The sequence below is a fragment of the Larus michahellis genome, chromosome 14, assembly GCF_964199755.1.
Source record: "Larus michahellis chromosome 14, bLarMic1.1, whole genome shotgun sequence".
In the NCBI taxonomy this organism is placed as follows: Eukaryota; Metazoa; Chordata; class Aves; order Charadriiformes; family Laridae; genus Larus; species Larus michahellis.
This window is the reverse complement of record NC_133909.1, coordinates 10272344-10289451: the sequence shown is the minus strand read 5'-3', so window position 1 is coordinate 10289451 and position 17108 is coordinate 10272344. Positions and strand designations below refer to the sequence as shown.

General features: G+C 40.8%; 1 protein-coding gene across 3 annotated transcripts in view; it reads right to left on the bottom strand.

The window, feature by feature from the left end:
- CCDC57 (coiled-coil domain containing 57) overlaps nt 1-11959 on the bottom strand; it is a 37621-nt gene extending 25662 nt beyond the window's left edge. The window contains exons 1-6 of one of the 3 annotated variants that reach the window (XM_074607693.1): nt 10216-11959; nt 8431-8558; nt 8136-8286; nt 5793-5895; nt 3322-3446; nt 1491-1691 (exon numbers count right to left, since the gene is read on the bottom strand). In XM_074607693.1, the coding sequence (XP_074463794.1) occupies nt 1491-1691; nt 3322-3446; nt 5793-5895; nt 8136-8286; nt 8431-8558; nt 10216-10226 (719 nt within the window). In that variant the 5' untranslated portion in view covers nt 10227-11959. Of the gene's footprint in view, nt 1-1490; nt 1692-3321; nt 3447-5792; nt 5896-8135; nt 8559-10215 lie in introns of all 3 variants that reach the window. The other 2 variants (XM_074607692.1, XM_074607694.1) reach the window with 2 other exon arrangements.
- Nucleotides 11960-17108: the final 5149 nt, after the last annotated feature.

The following is a 17108-nucleotide window of genomic DNA, read 5'->3' as shown; positions in this document are numbered from 1 at the left end:
CCATCCACAGCATGTTTCCCATTTGCCAATAATGGAAATGGGATACAAAATAACTAGGAATCGAAGTTGTTGGATTGTCAGGGTAAAATTCCTAAGATCAAAGGCTGCTGCATATACATACATTGAAAACACACAAAGAGAAGAGACAGGAGGTGCACAAAATGATACAAACCTCATATTCAGAATTCAAGGGCTTCAAGACAGGTTCAAATGTCATGTGGCTACGCTTTTAAAACACAAAGCCATCAAGACTTCAGGGCACTGTTAAGATTGGTTTTAAATGTCACTGTAGACAAAGTCTTAGTCATCTTCACCATTCTGCATCTTTCTGGAATTTGGCCAACTATGCCCTCAACTTCTCTGCCTGCCCATGCGTTGACAGAATTTTGAATTCTGGAGAGGCAGACTCCCTAAAAGTCTCAATCAGATGAGAATCTTGGCCCGTTTTTTGCAATACAATTTCTTCTTCAAGTCTACATAAAAGAATAACCCCCGTCCCATGTTAGTCCTACTTGCTTAAGACAATTAACAAAACATGGGATGCAATCTTGGATATAAAACTGTTAAATTACTTCTTTTTTTTTTTAATTAGGAGCTCAAAGGGACTTTTTCATGAGCCAAATGCATATTGTAAATGATTTCCAGCCATACAAAATGCAGGCCACCTAAGCAATTCTTTAGTTTCCAGCGGCCGCCTTGGCCTGGCAGCTGTCCGTCTCCAGCCTGGCTACGAAAGATCTTTTCTTCTGGTGTGTTGTTCCTTCTCTAAGTTCCCAGATACTTTCTTTTTCATGTGACCTCAGTTTCTTGTTCGACCTTGAGGAGATGCTTCTTGATTATGTCAATCGTAAAACTAATGTTTATATGCATATATAGAAATTTTGCAACATATTTGGTTGCAATAATATACATAGAACAGCCCGGGTTAGAAAGATCATCTGGTCCAACCTTTTGTGAGAAAGAGAGCCTAGATGAGATTGTCTAGTACCCTGTCGAATTGTGTCTTGAAAACCTCTAGTGATGTCCCTGGGGCAATTATTCCTGTGACTGCTTATCCTCACTGTAAAAAAAATAATCTTTTTTACACTGAGAAGAAACCTTTCCCAGTGTAACTTGTACCCATGGCCCCTTGTCTTCTCCATGTGGCTCCTTGGGAAGGGAGTGCCTCCATCCTCTTTGTAGCCACCCTTTATGTACGGTTAGTGAGGTCCCCCCAAGCCTTCTCCAGGGAGAGAAAGCCCAACTCCTTCAGTCTTTCTTCACAGGGCAGGTTCTCCAGCCCTTTGATCATCTTTGTGGCCCTCTCCAGTCCGTCCATGTCTTTTTTCCAACTGTGGGGATAAGAAGCGGACACAGTACTCTAGGCATGGTAACTGTTTAACCATGAATTACTGTGAGCTTTTCACATAAATAAGTTGGGCACAAAACTGGTAAGTACGATGTTCTGAATTTCTTTCATCACAGCATACGAAACAAGATAAGTCACTCACTTTCTAATAAGAGCATCTTTCTCTCTTGAACAAGCACTGTGATGCCATTCTCTTCTACGTAGCTCAGTTTCCAGACTTCTATGTCTCATCTGCAGTTCTCTAATCTGCTGCCTCAACTTTTTAGATTGTTTAACTTGGGCGTCTTCCACTGAAGCTGGCATTGCATCCTTTTCCTTAGCAGCATGAGCTAGTTCTTCATGCCTAGAAGATGTAGAGAGATGGAATAAAGTAAGGTTTCAAGCAACACAGGCACATTATTTTTTGGTACTCTTGATTTGCTTTCTTATCAATTTGGTTCGAGCAAACTCACAGAATCAGTCGGATACAGTGGAACCAGAAGTCAATGTCCACTTGTCAGTGGAACAGGTTGCAGGGAGGTCTTTTGCGTTCTTTTTTTCAAATTAAGAATGCCACTAATTAATTGGACTTAGGACCAGAGCTGAATCCTTCTTATACCTGCAGAGAGTGTTTCACCTAATTATAGGATCAGGGTGATCCTAAAAAATAAGTTGTATTGTTTTGTTAGGTTTTTTTTAAACTCACAGGGAAGCTATTTTAACAGGTGAACTACTCCATTCAACACTCACTTTTACCATACTGAAAATATGCTTCACAGTAATTGAACAACTGAAAGACAGCTATGATCAGGTGGCCCAAATAAGAGACTGCAGGAATCCACGGAGCAAAAATGCTTCCTTGAATATTCAGTTTTCATTCACAGATTAATTTCCTGAGCATGCAACCACAGAAAAATAGAGATTAGGTTTAAAATAAGACAGAAGTGAGTTGTTAGAAGAAAAGACCACTGAATAGTTCCTATAGAAAACTGAAATAGAACAGTAAATAAAAAAGGAGACATGCAAATAACAGCTGTTTTCTGTTCTTACCCTCTGAAATTGACCTGCATATAAATTTTTAAAATATATCCAAAGTTTTGGATATAAAGGATAAAACAGAAGGAACAGAAATTGAACTATGAGTAACTCTTATTTCTTAAGTTTGAACCAGTGATGAGTAAAACAAAAGATAAAAACACCCTGGTTTAAACAAGTTATTTTCTGTCACAATATTCACAATCTGTCTGCAGCTGCTTGAGAAAGTATGAAGTTGTGACTGAACATAACTGGACCTACTCTGTTCAGTGGTGCCCAGAGACAGGACAGGCACAAACTGGAACACGGGAAATTCCCGTGAGGAAAAACTTCTTTACTTTGAGGGTGCCAGAGCCCTGGCACAGGCTGCCCAGAGCGGGTGTGGAGCCTCCTGCTCTGGAGATATTCAAACCCCACCTGGATGTGTTTCTGTCCAACCTGCTCTGGGTGACCCTGCTTTGGCAGGGCGTTGGACTGGATGATCCCCAGAGGTCCCTTCCAACCCCGACCATTCTGTGATTCTGTATACTGGATTCAAATCAAGCATGTGAAATATGATCAAAATAACTCACACGCTCTAGAAGTGGGATGAACTAAGGTTTTTTTTCCATTATGCTTACTGCTTGGAAGAGGTACTCCTTTTTGCAGTAAAGGCAGAAGGAACCACTGAACCATTAAAACTTCTAAGATAACATTTTATTTTTAAAGTGAGACAAGTTACATTCAGAAAGAATATAGCAGAATTAACCTGAATCCATGCAACTCGGCAAATATTTCATACAAAGGGTTACCTCTTTCTGTTGTAACAACATATATTACTAGATCAATTAATTGACTTACGCCATCCCAAGCTGTTGCTAAAATAAGAGTATGCGAAGAAGAGTAAGTTGAAAGTGTTGTGGAGTTGTAGAGTCTGTAAAAAACAGTTTATTTCAATTATAATAAAAATTGTACAATACCAAGCATCTTTCACAGCAACAAAATCGTTGAACTGGTTTTCTTTCTCCAGTCTCAAATCAAACATTTCTGCTGTTTGCACTCCAGTCTCTTTCAGAGTCTCCAGTTCTCTGGTCAGCAGCTTCACCTTAGAGAGGAGGAGAATAAGACTTAAGAATTCTAATGAGAGCCTGATGTAACCTAAGTTTTTGAGAGGTCCATACAGTTGAGGTGTTCACATCAGCTCCGTAAACAAACAAAACAGTACAAAAAGTTGTGCGGTGAAATTTTTTTTTGGGTGGGTATAGTTCTTTTGTTTGCTTGTGGTTTTTTTTTTTTTAATTTGTAAGTAACATTTTGCATGGTATAAACATTAGATCAACAAAACACATTAAAACACCTTCTCCATAAGCTATAACCTCTGCTATTATTTAGATTTCTACTCCCATATTATTGCTAAATATCCATTTTATATCCTCTTCCTATACCTATTACCTACATTAACATTAATTCGCCACACTACCTCTTCCTATCTCTGCCTAAAGTTCCTTTTAGAAAGTTTTTTATTCTTTGACTTCTTGGCTTCCCCTGCAGCTGGTCTCACTAATACAAGGGGGAAATGACTGCAGATGACCTCTCCTTCCCTTGCTTAACACTTCCACCACCAATTCAGGTGCTATATATTGCATATATATCTATTCTATCAATAGATATATAAATACATAACTCAATATAGACAATATGTTTCGTAAAGAAAGAAAACGATGTAATAGCGTCTAGCATACGAGGCCTACTGAGAGCTATTACATTGAGGTGCAGCTGCAAGCAGTATTACAAACTGAAAGGGTATTAGAAATATCCAATCAAGTGGTCAAGTCTGAAAATTGCACAGATTAAAGGTTTCTTCTGAAGTTATCAGAGTTATACTGCATATCACAGAATAAGCAATATGTGCACATTTATATTTAATAAGTATTCATGCAGTTTCTTTGTTCATACTGAGTCAGCAGCAGTTGGTCATGCAGTCTTTATAGGCATAACCACAGAGTGGTTTTAGGTCCATTACGACAGGACTGTCTTCTAAAGAAGGCCTGAGACAAGGCAGGAAAACAAAACCAGGAGCTAAACTCCAGTTGCGTCAACATTCAAGATGCAGGAACCTACGGATACCACTAATAAGGGAGCCATTGATTTTCCAGAAATTAAACTGTTGCAGTGAGCGGCCATTCAGGTGCTTAGACTGATAAAGTATTAAAAAAAAGTGTTTATGATGTACTACTTCCAGGAGTTCAATTGATAAATCGTGACTGAAACTTGAAAAATAAGAGGATGAGGCCACAAGGGATTTTGTCTAATCGATGCAATATCATGTGTTAGGTTAAGGGGAATGACTGCAAAGAGACCCAATGGCAAGCATTTAAGATATGCTTTTTTAGTTGTGTCGTAAACAATGGAGATGCTACACTAGAGGAGAAAAAAAAGAAATTAAGAGAAATAGCGTGTATTACATGATGTGCCCTTATGCTTGCGGAACAGCAGTTATCAGCTTTATCATTACAATTTAACCACACAACACACAAAGGTAACGTCTAAATCAAGCCAGTTATCAGGTATTGTTCAAGTGAGAAGTGCTCATACTCCTTTGGGCAGGTTCATAAACTGTCTTTGGGAAGCCCTTGGGCAAAAGGCTCCTGGATGAAGAGGGGGTATTTTAGCAGGACTACTACACTAGGGGCAGAGGGATTTGGATCGACAGGTGTCGGGTACTAACAATCTCTTTCACCACTTCCATTTATATTATATATTGGTTTGGTTGACAGGCCCAAAATGAACCATTCTAGTTCTAATGATTAAACACATTAATATGTAAATAATTAAAAGTCATTTTAATATCAAATACATTTTTATAAAGAACAACAAAATCTTCTTTGTTTTTAAAGTCTGTAATATATATCTAGAGGTGGTATAATGCCCCCTTAAGGTATCACAGTTGAAGGTCAAATTTCACTGTTAGTAAGATTACCCTTTTATGATGAAATGATGGCAATATAAAAGGCAGAAAGGAAAAGGAAAAAAAAAAGCCTTGCAATTAGGAGTACGATAAACAACGTACATTTACCCATCTTGCCTAAGGCTGCTCCTGCTTTTGAGACGCTGACCTTTCCTGCAGTTTCAAGGTTAACAAATTTAGCAGTGTGCTGTCTACATAAAATCATTTTACACAATCTCAGATTACTAAATACATTCTTAACAGTTCCTTACAAGGGGCAGCTGCCAGACAAGCAAAGAAACAGCTACTACACAAGTACTGCATAATTTTCTAAACTGTCATAACAAATCTCATAAATTTAAGCAAAAGATGCAAAAAATAACAGCTTATACAACTATAGCAATGTTAAACCAGAACATTCAAACAAATAAACAAAAAAAATTGAAAAAAGGATTGATAGATGACACCACAGCAACACAACATCGTTTCTCCATATTCTTATACCTGTTTCTGACAGGCAAGCTCTCCTTCCAGTTCTTTGTTTTTTCTCTCCATGTGATGTTTCAGGTTCACATGCTCCTCATGCTGATGATCTATGTGACTGTTCCTAGAGCCATAAACAAAAATAAACCAAACTTACATTAAAGAGCATCTCTGGTGACCTAATGAGGCATACACATGTAACTATAAATACAAGATGCTGTAGTTTCCTAAAGAAACAGTTACCATAAAAGTGTCAGTCAGTTAGAGACCAATTATAAAAGTATATGCCATTTCTCAAAACTATACTTCAGAAGTTAGTTGCATATGGAATATTGAGGATCTGCTGAAAAGTAACGCAAGCCTTCCACTTAGGTACAACAGAATTCTTCCTCCACCCAAAAATTTCTGTTACATGAGAAGAAATTGCCCAAGGGCTGCCCAGCAGAAATCTGAGCTTTTAGATACATTTAAAAATAGAAGCAGCTCTATCTCTTTTCCTCTCACCCCCTCCCTATTTTTATTTGCTATCAACAAAAAACGTTTCTCTGGGATACAGTGGAAGAATACCAGTAAGGCCAGCATTTCCAACAAATCCGAAGAGCTGATACTGCTACCATGACCAGTAAGTTCTCTAATGATACACTGAGCCTTTTCAAGCTTTGGAGTAATCCCTGCAAGAGTCAACAGGCTTGGTGCTACCTGTTACATGGCCAAACACATCTGAATTGATAGCGTGCGGTTCTGCAGCCTTCCGATTACTTTCAACTCTATACTACAGTTTCTTTATGCAACTGAATGACCCCTGCACTTAGTTAGATAAGGTCGATCATATAATAACTCCACAGACAGAACTGCAAGCTAGAACTGTATGGTCACAAACAGCTATATGCAAATTCACTTTCATATTCTGCTAGATTTTGCTTCAGAATTTACCCTTCCATCTGAATTAATCCAAATCCTATAGCCAACACTTCTGCACATAAATAAAGTCTAACAAACAGAAGTGTCGTCTCAGTGCAGTCTGTCCAGGCACTTTTACACCTCCCTCGTTCATCCCACAACTCCCCAGGGCAAGGCAGACCAGAAGAATAACTGCTCAGCACTACAGCCTCAGCAGAGGTACTGCTCAGTGATCGGTACCCAGCTCAGCCTGGCAAAGAGGCAATGCTGTGCGTAAGACAAACTCCCCCTTTCATTCCCAAAGGATACGCTCCATATAAAATTCCTGAACTGGCTTTAAATGAATTTGCATATGCTCCAGAACCACAGTAACATCAGTCAGTTAGTGACTTTTAAGGAATTCCGGATCCGTGCCCGGATCGTTTCTAATAACTAAAGTTATTTAAAATGTATCCAGCCATCTCTACATCATAAATGCAGTTTGATCCGAAACACTTTACAGCAGTTACCACATCAAACAGAGAATACTCCCAAAGATACTGTTATATCTGAAGATAGTAGTTACATCAAACAAGAATGATGTGCAGACAGGTCTCAAGAAATAAGTGTTTATTCCACACACACCCACCCCCCAAGGTTTAGAAGTCTATATGGAATAATAAAAAATTAGTGAGAATGGCCAAACTAAACAAGTGCATTGCTTAGCTATCTTCATCTTTTACTTGGTTGTATTAGTCATAAATCTTGGTCCTGTGACTTGATATGCCCAAACCAACTTCTTTCCTTCACAGAGGCCTAACAGAGAGGGTGGGACAAAATGTATTTAAGTGTGCACAAACCCAACTCACAATATAGCACAACAACTGCACGGTATAGCAACTAATGTCTAGTAACCTTAGATAATATTATTGACAATGGTTGATACCATTACCATTTGTCTCCTCACATACACAGACGACAAGTGCATCTTGATACAGGAGACATATCACAACACTTTCAGATTCATCTTATTTCCCAGAGGTGTTTCAGTGCCCAATTAAAAAGCACTTCTTTCTGAAAAATCCTTTTCTGTTCCCCACACTACCTTTGCCTTATAATCACACCATCTCCACCCAGTCATATTGTCTCCCCAACATACACCCTTGTAAATTGCGTAGGGACATGCTGTACATTTAAGAGCATCCTCACCTAATGCTATCCTTTCTCTAACACGTTGCCAGAAATCAAACAAGTTACTGTGTAAGCCAAGATAAGGAGGTGTAAAGATAGACCAAGTCACCTCTGCTAGTCCTCACTCTGTTCAAGTTCTAGGTGTTCCTCTGTCAGAACAGATAATTGTATCTCCATGCTCAAAGTGCTCTCTACTCTATGAATGATGTTACTGCTTTATCCCAATCCAAATATGTCTTCGAGAAACTAAATTTCTCTTTTCCTGCATACTATTCTAAGGAAGTCACATCTCACCTGCAGAACTGTTCCAGCTCTAATTTTTGTTCTTCAATGTGTTTTCGATAGTGATGATGAAGTTCATGTCTTTTTCTTCTCTCCTTGACAAGCATTTGCTGCACTTTACCCAGGTGTACTCTAAGATCACTAATCTCCGCCTGTTTAGCATCTACGGATATTTTCAGATGAGCAACTGTGAAATCATAGTGTTCTAATTCTTTATCTCTCTCTTCTAAAATTCTTAGGTTATAGACAAAATCTTCTTTCAATCTGTTAAATTTTTCATGCATGTCCTGGAGTTGCTTTTTGATACCTTGCAGCATTTTCGTTTGACATGGGAACTGGCACGCATGTAGCTCTTTCCCTTCTTTTTCTTTCCACTGAAGGAGATCGTTTAGTTCTTTCTCCATTTGTAACACTTCTATAAATCTGAAACAGGAGCTGGCAGAAGACAGTTAAGACTGATAACTAATACAAATCAATTATGTTGTCACTCCCAATCTACTGCATCACTGATAATTAATTACCAGTGAATTTTAAAATCCTCATCATAAAAAATTTCTTCCTTATATCCAGTCTAAAGCTGCCCTCTTTTAGTTTAAAACTATTACCTCTTGTCCTACCTCAACAGGCCCCACTAAAAGGTTTGTGCCCATCTTTCTAATAAGCCCTTTTCTTCCTGTAAGTCTTCTTCCACAATTACTCACAGGACTACAAAGCTACTGTTCTGTTTACAGTTAAATCCACCTTGAAGCTACTTTTCAGAAAGGCCAACAGGTATGAGGAAATAGCTGCATTTCAGTAATATATTAACTGTATCTTTAAACCTAAAAAGCAAATAAACAACACAGAAGTTGTGTTTTTACTAGTAAAACCCTTTATCTGCTTCACTTCCATCACTTCCTATTGTTTATTCTCCATATTTGCCTCATATCTAATTATAAACTCTGTAGGAGAAAAAAATGTTTTTTCTAAGCACCATGGTTTCTTTCTTAAAAAAAAAAAAAAAAGGTAATTTCTGCTCAGATCTCTCCAGAGATTTCCCCAATACAGCTTCTCTCACTGTACAGTATTATTCTGTGTCAGTGGTTACAGATAATCCCATCTGGATAAGCACAGGGATGCAGATAACAAATCAGACAAGCATGCCTTTCAAATAGCGGCTCTTTAATCTCTTTAAATGAAAGAGAGATTTCCAGAACAGCAAACACAATGCAACATCTCTATGATAAAAGATGCCACAGTTTAAACAACCTTTTTCTTCCTCCCCCCCCCCAAAACTAGACAATTCTAACTCTCCAGGATCAAAAAATGAGTCTCTGATCTTTGGATGGGACAAACATTAAAAAAAAATGAAAAATAAAATCAAGTTTGCTCTTCCCAGGTACACTGAGTAACAAACACTGCTAGAGGACACAATGATCTGGTGGTCTTTCAATTCTGCTAGTCTAGATTTCACATTTATCCCTAAGGCAATTCAAATAAATTATGTTTTCTCCTCATATTCTGCTTCTTGTTGGCAATCTTCAAATCATGTTACCATGTAGAAAGCAGTATAACTAACCTTCCTGTAATTTTAAAATATTGCTTTCCATCACAAAGAGCTGTATTTCTTAGAAATTTAATAGGGGAGAAGGGAGCATTTTGCCTTTGATAGTAGCAGTATTTATAATTGCAACTTAGTTTTAATAAGGACCATAATGTAACAACAGTGCAATTTTAAATACAAATTGTGCCAATTGCCTGGATGTCTCACAGTCAAAAGAAGAATAGTAAACCTATATACGATGAGATTAAGAGATGATTTAGGAAACAGCATACATGTAAGTGACAACACCTTACAACGAGCACAGCTTACCCGTACAACCTAAACGGCAAAGATACCCATTACAATCCAACCAAAGATACCCATTACAATCCAACCAAAGATACCCATTACAATCCAACCAAAGATACCCATTACAATCCAACCAAAGATACCCATTACAATCCAACCAAAGATACCCATTACTATCCAACCAAAGATACCCATTACTATCCAACCAAAGATACCCATTACTATCCAACCAAAGATACCCATTACTATCCAACCACTTACTTCAAGCACATCCAGAAAGAGAAGAGTGAAGGGTGCTGCTCTTCCCACACGTCAGGCCCTAGCGGGACTCACATCAGCCTCTTTACCAAGGAGACGCAATGGCTCGGCTGTAAATCACACGTCATTGAATGCGGCTGGCATATCTGATTCAGTGGAGACTTCACAACTGTTGCTACTAAAATGCTACTTCAACAATAAGAAGTTAGATGCCATGTTTGAGCTAGTCACTTTTCAACCAAATAAGGAGAACAAGGTGATGCTAAAGAACATTTTAGAGTAACACTTGAGAACCTTCAGACTTCCATACAACCCCTATTTGTCAAAGGGATGTAAAGCTTTAAAGTTTTGTTCAAAGTATAAAGAAGCTGTACTTGCTTCTCTCTTCCTTGCTGTCCTGAAAACACTTCCTTGTTGTACAAAGAATAAGATGCACATAACAGACCAGCAGAGCTAATAAGCCAGGATTGCTTCCTGTCCTTTCAAAATTACAGAAAAGAGGACAAAGAAAATGCCACACAGCCAGCATCAGTTAATTATCTCTAGCCACAACTATTTCCCTTGATGAAACAGTAACAGACAGAACCAAGACCACCTGAGCATTAGCACAGCTGTTTCACTATGCGCTGCAATCAGCATAGGCCACAGCTACACTCACGTTGTGCCATAGCATTGTTGAAAAAACAACAACCCAAACCCCAAAAAACCCCACCATTCCAAGAAAAAGATTATGACAATCAGTGATACAAGTTAACGTCACTTGGTGCTATCTCTTTCTTTACTGGCAGTAGCTGGTTTGCTATTTAAAAGTAAGGTTAGACATGTAAAACAGCAAATATACATCGTGCATTATACAATCTGATCAGAATAGATAAAATTTAGCAGAAGCTGGGGGACAGGATAAGAACCAATAACATACCAGAGAAAGCTGGGATGTCAGGTACTGAGCAGGGATTCCCCTCTGGCAAAGCACGGGGTGGGCTATGCTGCGGGGTACATGACAGCCTGACGGCAGGCTCTGCCATTACGCAGGACAGACAGAAGTGTAGGAGGCAGAAGGGACTGCATAAGACGAGGCAGGGTGGGAAGAAACGTTTGCTCCTGGGACTGAGAAATGGGTACGTATTCTAGAGAGCATCCAGGAATACAGCCCGAGGGCAACACACCATGAGGGGTGCTGACACCAAGTCCCCAGAGCAAATACCCCCAGGGATGACAGGAAGGGGCAGCCACAGGGATGGGGGACGGGAAGGCTACTAGCAACCCAGGGTTCACGTACTTTGCAGGACCAGAAGGTTGTACACCTTCAGTACAGAGAGGGAGAGAAAGACATCATCTAGTGGGAGCAAAAGAAAGCGCTGCCAGGGGAACAGCCAGCAGGCAGGAGGCAGATCGCCGGCGGAGGGGCGAGAAGTCCCATGGAGGACCCAGAGGGTCGGATGCTCCAGGCAGAAGAGCGGACGGCAGGCAGGCTGCCGAGGTCGAGCTCCTTAGAGGAAGGCCGCGGAGAGGAGCACACGGCGGCAGAAGGCCGCCCCCGGGACCGAGAGGCAGGACACGGGGCACTCGGCAGCGGGGAGGGCGCAGGAAGGCCGCGGATCCCCAGCGAGAGAAGGGCGCGCGGCTGCCGCGTCAAAGCGCTGCGCGGCCGCTGATGCCTCCCGATGGCGCCCGCGGAGCGGCCCCGCCCGGCACGAACCGGCGCGTCCTCCCGCTCCCGGCGCAGGCCGCGTCTCACGGGCGGCGCGACGGGCGGGCCCGTCTCCATGGGAACCGCGGCCCCGGGCGGGCCTAGCGGCGGGCACCGCCGCCGCCCAATCGACGCGCGGCCTCGCCCCTGGCCCCGCCCCCCGTTTCCTGCCGGGGGTCGCCGGTCCCCGCGCCTCCCCCTCTGCGCTCAGCCGGTGCCGCTCGGTGCCGCTGGCCGCGCTCGCTACCAGGCGCCTGGTACCGCCTCCGCCTCCGCGTATTTTCCGCGTTCCATCCTCGCCACTGACACACCGCAGCCCCCGGCTGTTAATGACCCCCGGGCTCACAAAACACAGCGAACGCTCGTTCGATACTCTCGGTTTTTTGCTCGCGTGCCTTCCTATGAACTTTGTTTGTCATATGGTTTAGTATCAAGCGATTTCTCCCTATGTAGATCAGGAAGGGAAGCCTTGGCCCATTTCAAGTCCAGCTGTCAGGAACGGGCACAAACTGGAACAAACTTCCCATTCTCTCCTAACTGCCACTGCCTTGTGTGAAAAAACTTTAAAAAGCTTGTAAAACAAGCTCAAGCCAACTGCAACACGAGGTCATGCTGCACAGGTAAGTTCTGCTACCAAGGCATTTAATTATTAAAAAATATATCTACCAACTAAACCAGCCGACGCTGCCTACGTGAGAGTGGGGAAGACGTGACACAGGAACCGGCCGGAACGCACGGTTTTCCCTTAGTCACTCTAGATGACTTGCCTGTCTGGAAGTCATGAGGCAAACTTCCTGCAATGCTCTCTCACGTCTTCGTGTTTCTAGGTTATACAAACAGCTCTGCCAGGTGAGAGACCTTTCAGAAACCTGTACGCTGCATGAATTCTCTCTGAAGTACACCGAAGAAAACAGAATATTATCAGTAGTTCTTGTTATCTGTCCTTAGGTCATCAGAAAAGAACTGTATTTCCTAACCCTATGCCATGAAAAGAAAACAGGGGGTTTTATACATAGAGAGAGACATATTATATATATGACATATAACTTCAGAATACTACAATTACTGAAGGGATACAGTTCATTTATTTCTATGAATCACCTCTGCTTTAAAATACAACAGTGAAATATGGCCTCAAATGATTTTCCAAATCTGAGCACACAAAACTTATAGTGCAAGTCCCAGCATAATTTATACTCTGCAGTGGACCTCTCAAAGCATTCATCAGAATGAACACATAGCAGGTGAATGTCTAAATCCATATACCATGCTGACTGGTGGCGCACTCCTTTTCCTTGTCTTGCCCCAGAATTGCCTAACCTATCAACCACATGATCTTTTGCAACCCTTTCTCAACCCCCCTTTTCAAATTAGCTGTCATCTTCTCCAAAGTACCTTCAGACAATCCGTGGTCATGTAGTTAAATGCGTGTTGGTTCCCCAAATGAGTAACTGATGGTTTCTACTGATTCAACAGTGTCTGAAATGGGTAAATTTTAATCTTAAGTGGTGAGTCAAAAAGATTACAGTCTACACAACATGGATTTTGGGATCAAGTAGAAACCTGTATACACCTAAAATAAATGCAGAAAATGTCCTGGTTTCATAGATGGAAGTGAAAGGAAACGTTTCTTCCTTCTTAGCAAAAATGAACAGGAATTTAGAAGAGAGAGACAGATTTTCTGTTCTTATCGAACATTAGTGAGTTCTGTAAGGTTTATGTTAAAGGTAGATTTCAGCCACCTTTAGAACCACCTTCAGAGTCTGAATACAAGTCTTTGGCCCCACCAGTGTACTGTGAAATAGCAACACTTACAAGCAGCTTCACAAAAAAAGAAAAAAAATGGACGCACCCTCTGAAAATGCTGCATTTTAGATAGGAAAAGCAGGGTATATCCTGGCTACAGATATACTACTAGGCTCGAAATCACTTTTAATTTAACCACAACACCAGTCCAAAGGCTACACCCAACTCATCATGGCCCAACTCCATAACAAGACAAGACACAGGATTACACAAACTCTGTATTTTGCCACCCTCATTCTTGTTTCTATGGAAAAGTAGTTCCAAGACACGGGCCACACAAGAGCCATGGCACACTCCAAAGTTGCTTACCTGGAAAATCAGAGGAACAGATTTATGAGAAATATCATGCAGGGACTCTGTAAATGAATATGGACATAGTCTACCTTCATGAAACATAGAAGTTAAACTGTGATTCACAAAAGTCTTTCTTTCAAGTGCAGCTTTCCTTCAAATGAATAAATTTCTTTCCACAGAACCCAAGAAATGTATTTAGTATACAGTACACAAACAATAAATATAAAAAATTCAAAAACTAACATTTTAAAGATGATCTTCTAAATAAAAGTGGCCTACTTTACAGCTTGCAAAGGACTCCAGAGGAATTTTCGATCTGCTGTTACTTAGGTCCTAAATGACACATTTAAATTCCAGTTTCATCCAGCCTAGAAGAACTTGATTTCTGTGTCTCTCTTTTCCATGTCTACCTGTACAACAACTGTGGGTTCACATTTTTGAAGAGTATATACATCTTTGTAGGTACAGTTCATGTTTCTCAACTGCATCTGGAGAGTCATATAAAAAGACCTTATTTTCATACTTGCTTTAGAAACAAACTAAACATTACTGAAACCTCAACTCTGAATATTACTGGCCTTTCTGCAATAAAGATCTTACAAGGGCTCTTTGTACAACATGATCTGCTACATTTACCTTTTGAATCAAAGGCAGACGTGTACGCACTGCACAGTGCACGGTTAACCGTGTATGAAACCATTTGATATATTCAATGTTACTGTTAACATTCTTAAAAATACTGCAGTAAAAATCCCTAATTAATAAAACAGACTGCATTCCAGAACAAATAAGAAAATATAGCCTTAAAACTAAAATATCTATAAAAGCTTAATAAGAATAAACATATATGGCACTTTTAAGGTAATATTTGCGTCTCGCCTACAAACTGCAGGAACAGCAAAGAGTACAGCAGAAATTTGCAACAGGAATCAACAACCCCTCAGAACAATTACGATACACAGAAGCATTTCTACAGTTCAGGAGGTGCTAAGGAAGACGTTTGCCACCAGAAGCCAGAGCAATGAAGCCCTGTCCTCATGTCAGCTACCCTCTTCCTATTTCTACTCTGTAATAACAATATTCCAGTCACTTCTGCCTTTTTGAATGCCTGATCAGGTAAAAAATTCCAGCATTGTCTGACCGTCTTTACTCATGTGAATGGTAAACAGATATCGGATTCACTACATCACTCTGGTTTTAATGGAAGCAATCTAGGAACTCATGAAGCTCAACAGAGGAAAATGTGAAGTCCTGTACCTGGTGAGGAATAACGCCATGCACCTGCACAGCCTGGGAGCCAGGCAGTTGTAACGCTGAGGGTCTAGTGGAGGGTTGGTGTAATCTAAGTCTACTAAGTATAACCAAATGACATTATACTTTCCTATTAAGAATCCCCTTCAGCAAGAAATTAAACTGACACTTTCAGAGTCTACTCTGGACAAAGAATTTGCCTATTTAACGATTCCTTGTGAGTTCAATAACACTTTGAGAATATCTGTAATAAGTGGTATACTTACAGATGAACAACACTAAGATGCAGATATTTTTTTTTAAATTTAGTTAGAACTGTAAAGAAGAATTTTTCAAAGCTCTTTTTGTAGTTAGAGGCCTGAAGTCACTGTGAGTTCTCTTTGCTGCACTTGAATATTCCCTCTACCCATAAGTGGACTGCAGCATATCTAATGCTTAAACACATGCAACATAACACCACCTAACAGGGGGTTTGTGCCTTCCTCTCAGTTCCAACTGTTTATGAGGTTATCCAGACTGTGCAGGCTTCTGCAAGCACAGCAACCCTGTGTTCTGCTCACTTACACTACTGCCTTGTTGAATACTGAATCAAATCCAATGATCTGGGTGCTGATGTTGGAGGGGGATCATTTACCCTGGCACGTCATCCTCTACAAACACATCTCTTTCAGAAAACGCATTCTTCCAAAACAATAGGAGCCATCAGCTACAAAAGTGAGACCACAGATGACCAGTCAGTTTTCTCAACAGCTGGTCTATGCTTATGGACGTCCACTTCTGAAAAACAGACCAACTGCAGTGACATTCTTCTGCCTCCAGAAAAAAAACACTGACCTTTTAAATGGTGTGTGTGTTCTACAACTGAACGCTGAACACAGAGTACGTGTTGCACTCTGCTGACTAGGCTGCAGAGAGGTAAGGCTTTGGTAGGGGCAATGTTGATGTGAAGGACACACCAGTCCTCTTTTTTGTCTTCTTAACGTGTTTGGTTAAAACCTCTTTCCTTATCCAGCCTCTTATATCATTTGAATAGCTATAAGAGATACTGATGGTTTAGCTATTTTGCCAACTTCACTTTCACTGTTACTCCTCTCCATTCCTAGGCACCTCTGTCCCTCCTGAAAATATCTTCACAAAGTACCTGAAGGTAATTGCAGAAAAGCAAAACCCATTGCTTGGTTCAGAAGCTCCACAAGGATCAGTGGGTTTTGCTCTTCTGCAATTACCTTCATCTATTTTTTAAGCAAATGGCCTAAACTCAGGTAATGGTAGACACTCAAAAACTGGTTTTACTGATCTTTAAGATTAGCAATGTATGTCTCACTGGCGGTATGCTATCTACCCAAAACAAACCACCCAGCCTTGCTCATCTTTGCACATTACTGCAATGAATCCCTAAGCAGGTACAAATGGGTACTAGAGCAAAACTTAATCAAAAGCCAAAGCAAACATAATGTGTAGGGGAAAGAAAAAACTTCTGTAGAGTCAAAAAGAGTTTCAGACACTCCCTCTGTATTACCTGATTTCAGCAAGTAGCTTCTAAAATATTGGAAGCTACTAATTTGTGCAACACCATAGCTCTCACAAGACAACACTGTATCCTCTTCTAGTTAGAACCCTACCCCTCCACACAGGCAGCAGGAATCATAGAATCATTTAGGTTGGAAAAGACCTTTTAAATACCTCCAGGGATGGTGACTCAACCACTTCCCTGGGCAGCCTGTTCCAATGTTTGACAACCCTTTCAGTGAAGAAATTTTTCCTCATATCCATCCTAAACCTCCCCTGGCGCAACTTGAGGCCGTCTCCTCTTGTCCCATGGCCCGTTCCTTGGGGGACGAGACCGACCCCCCCG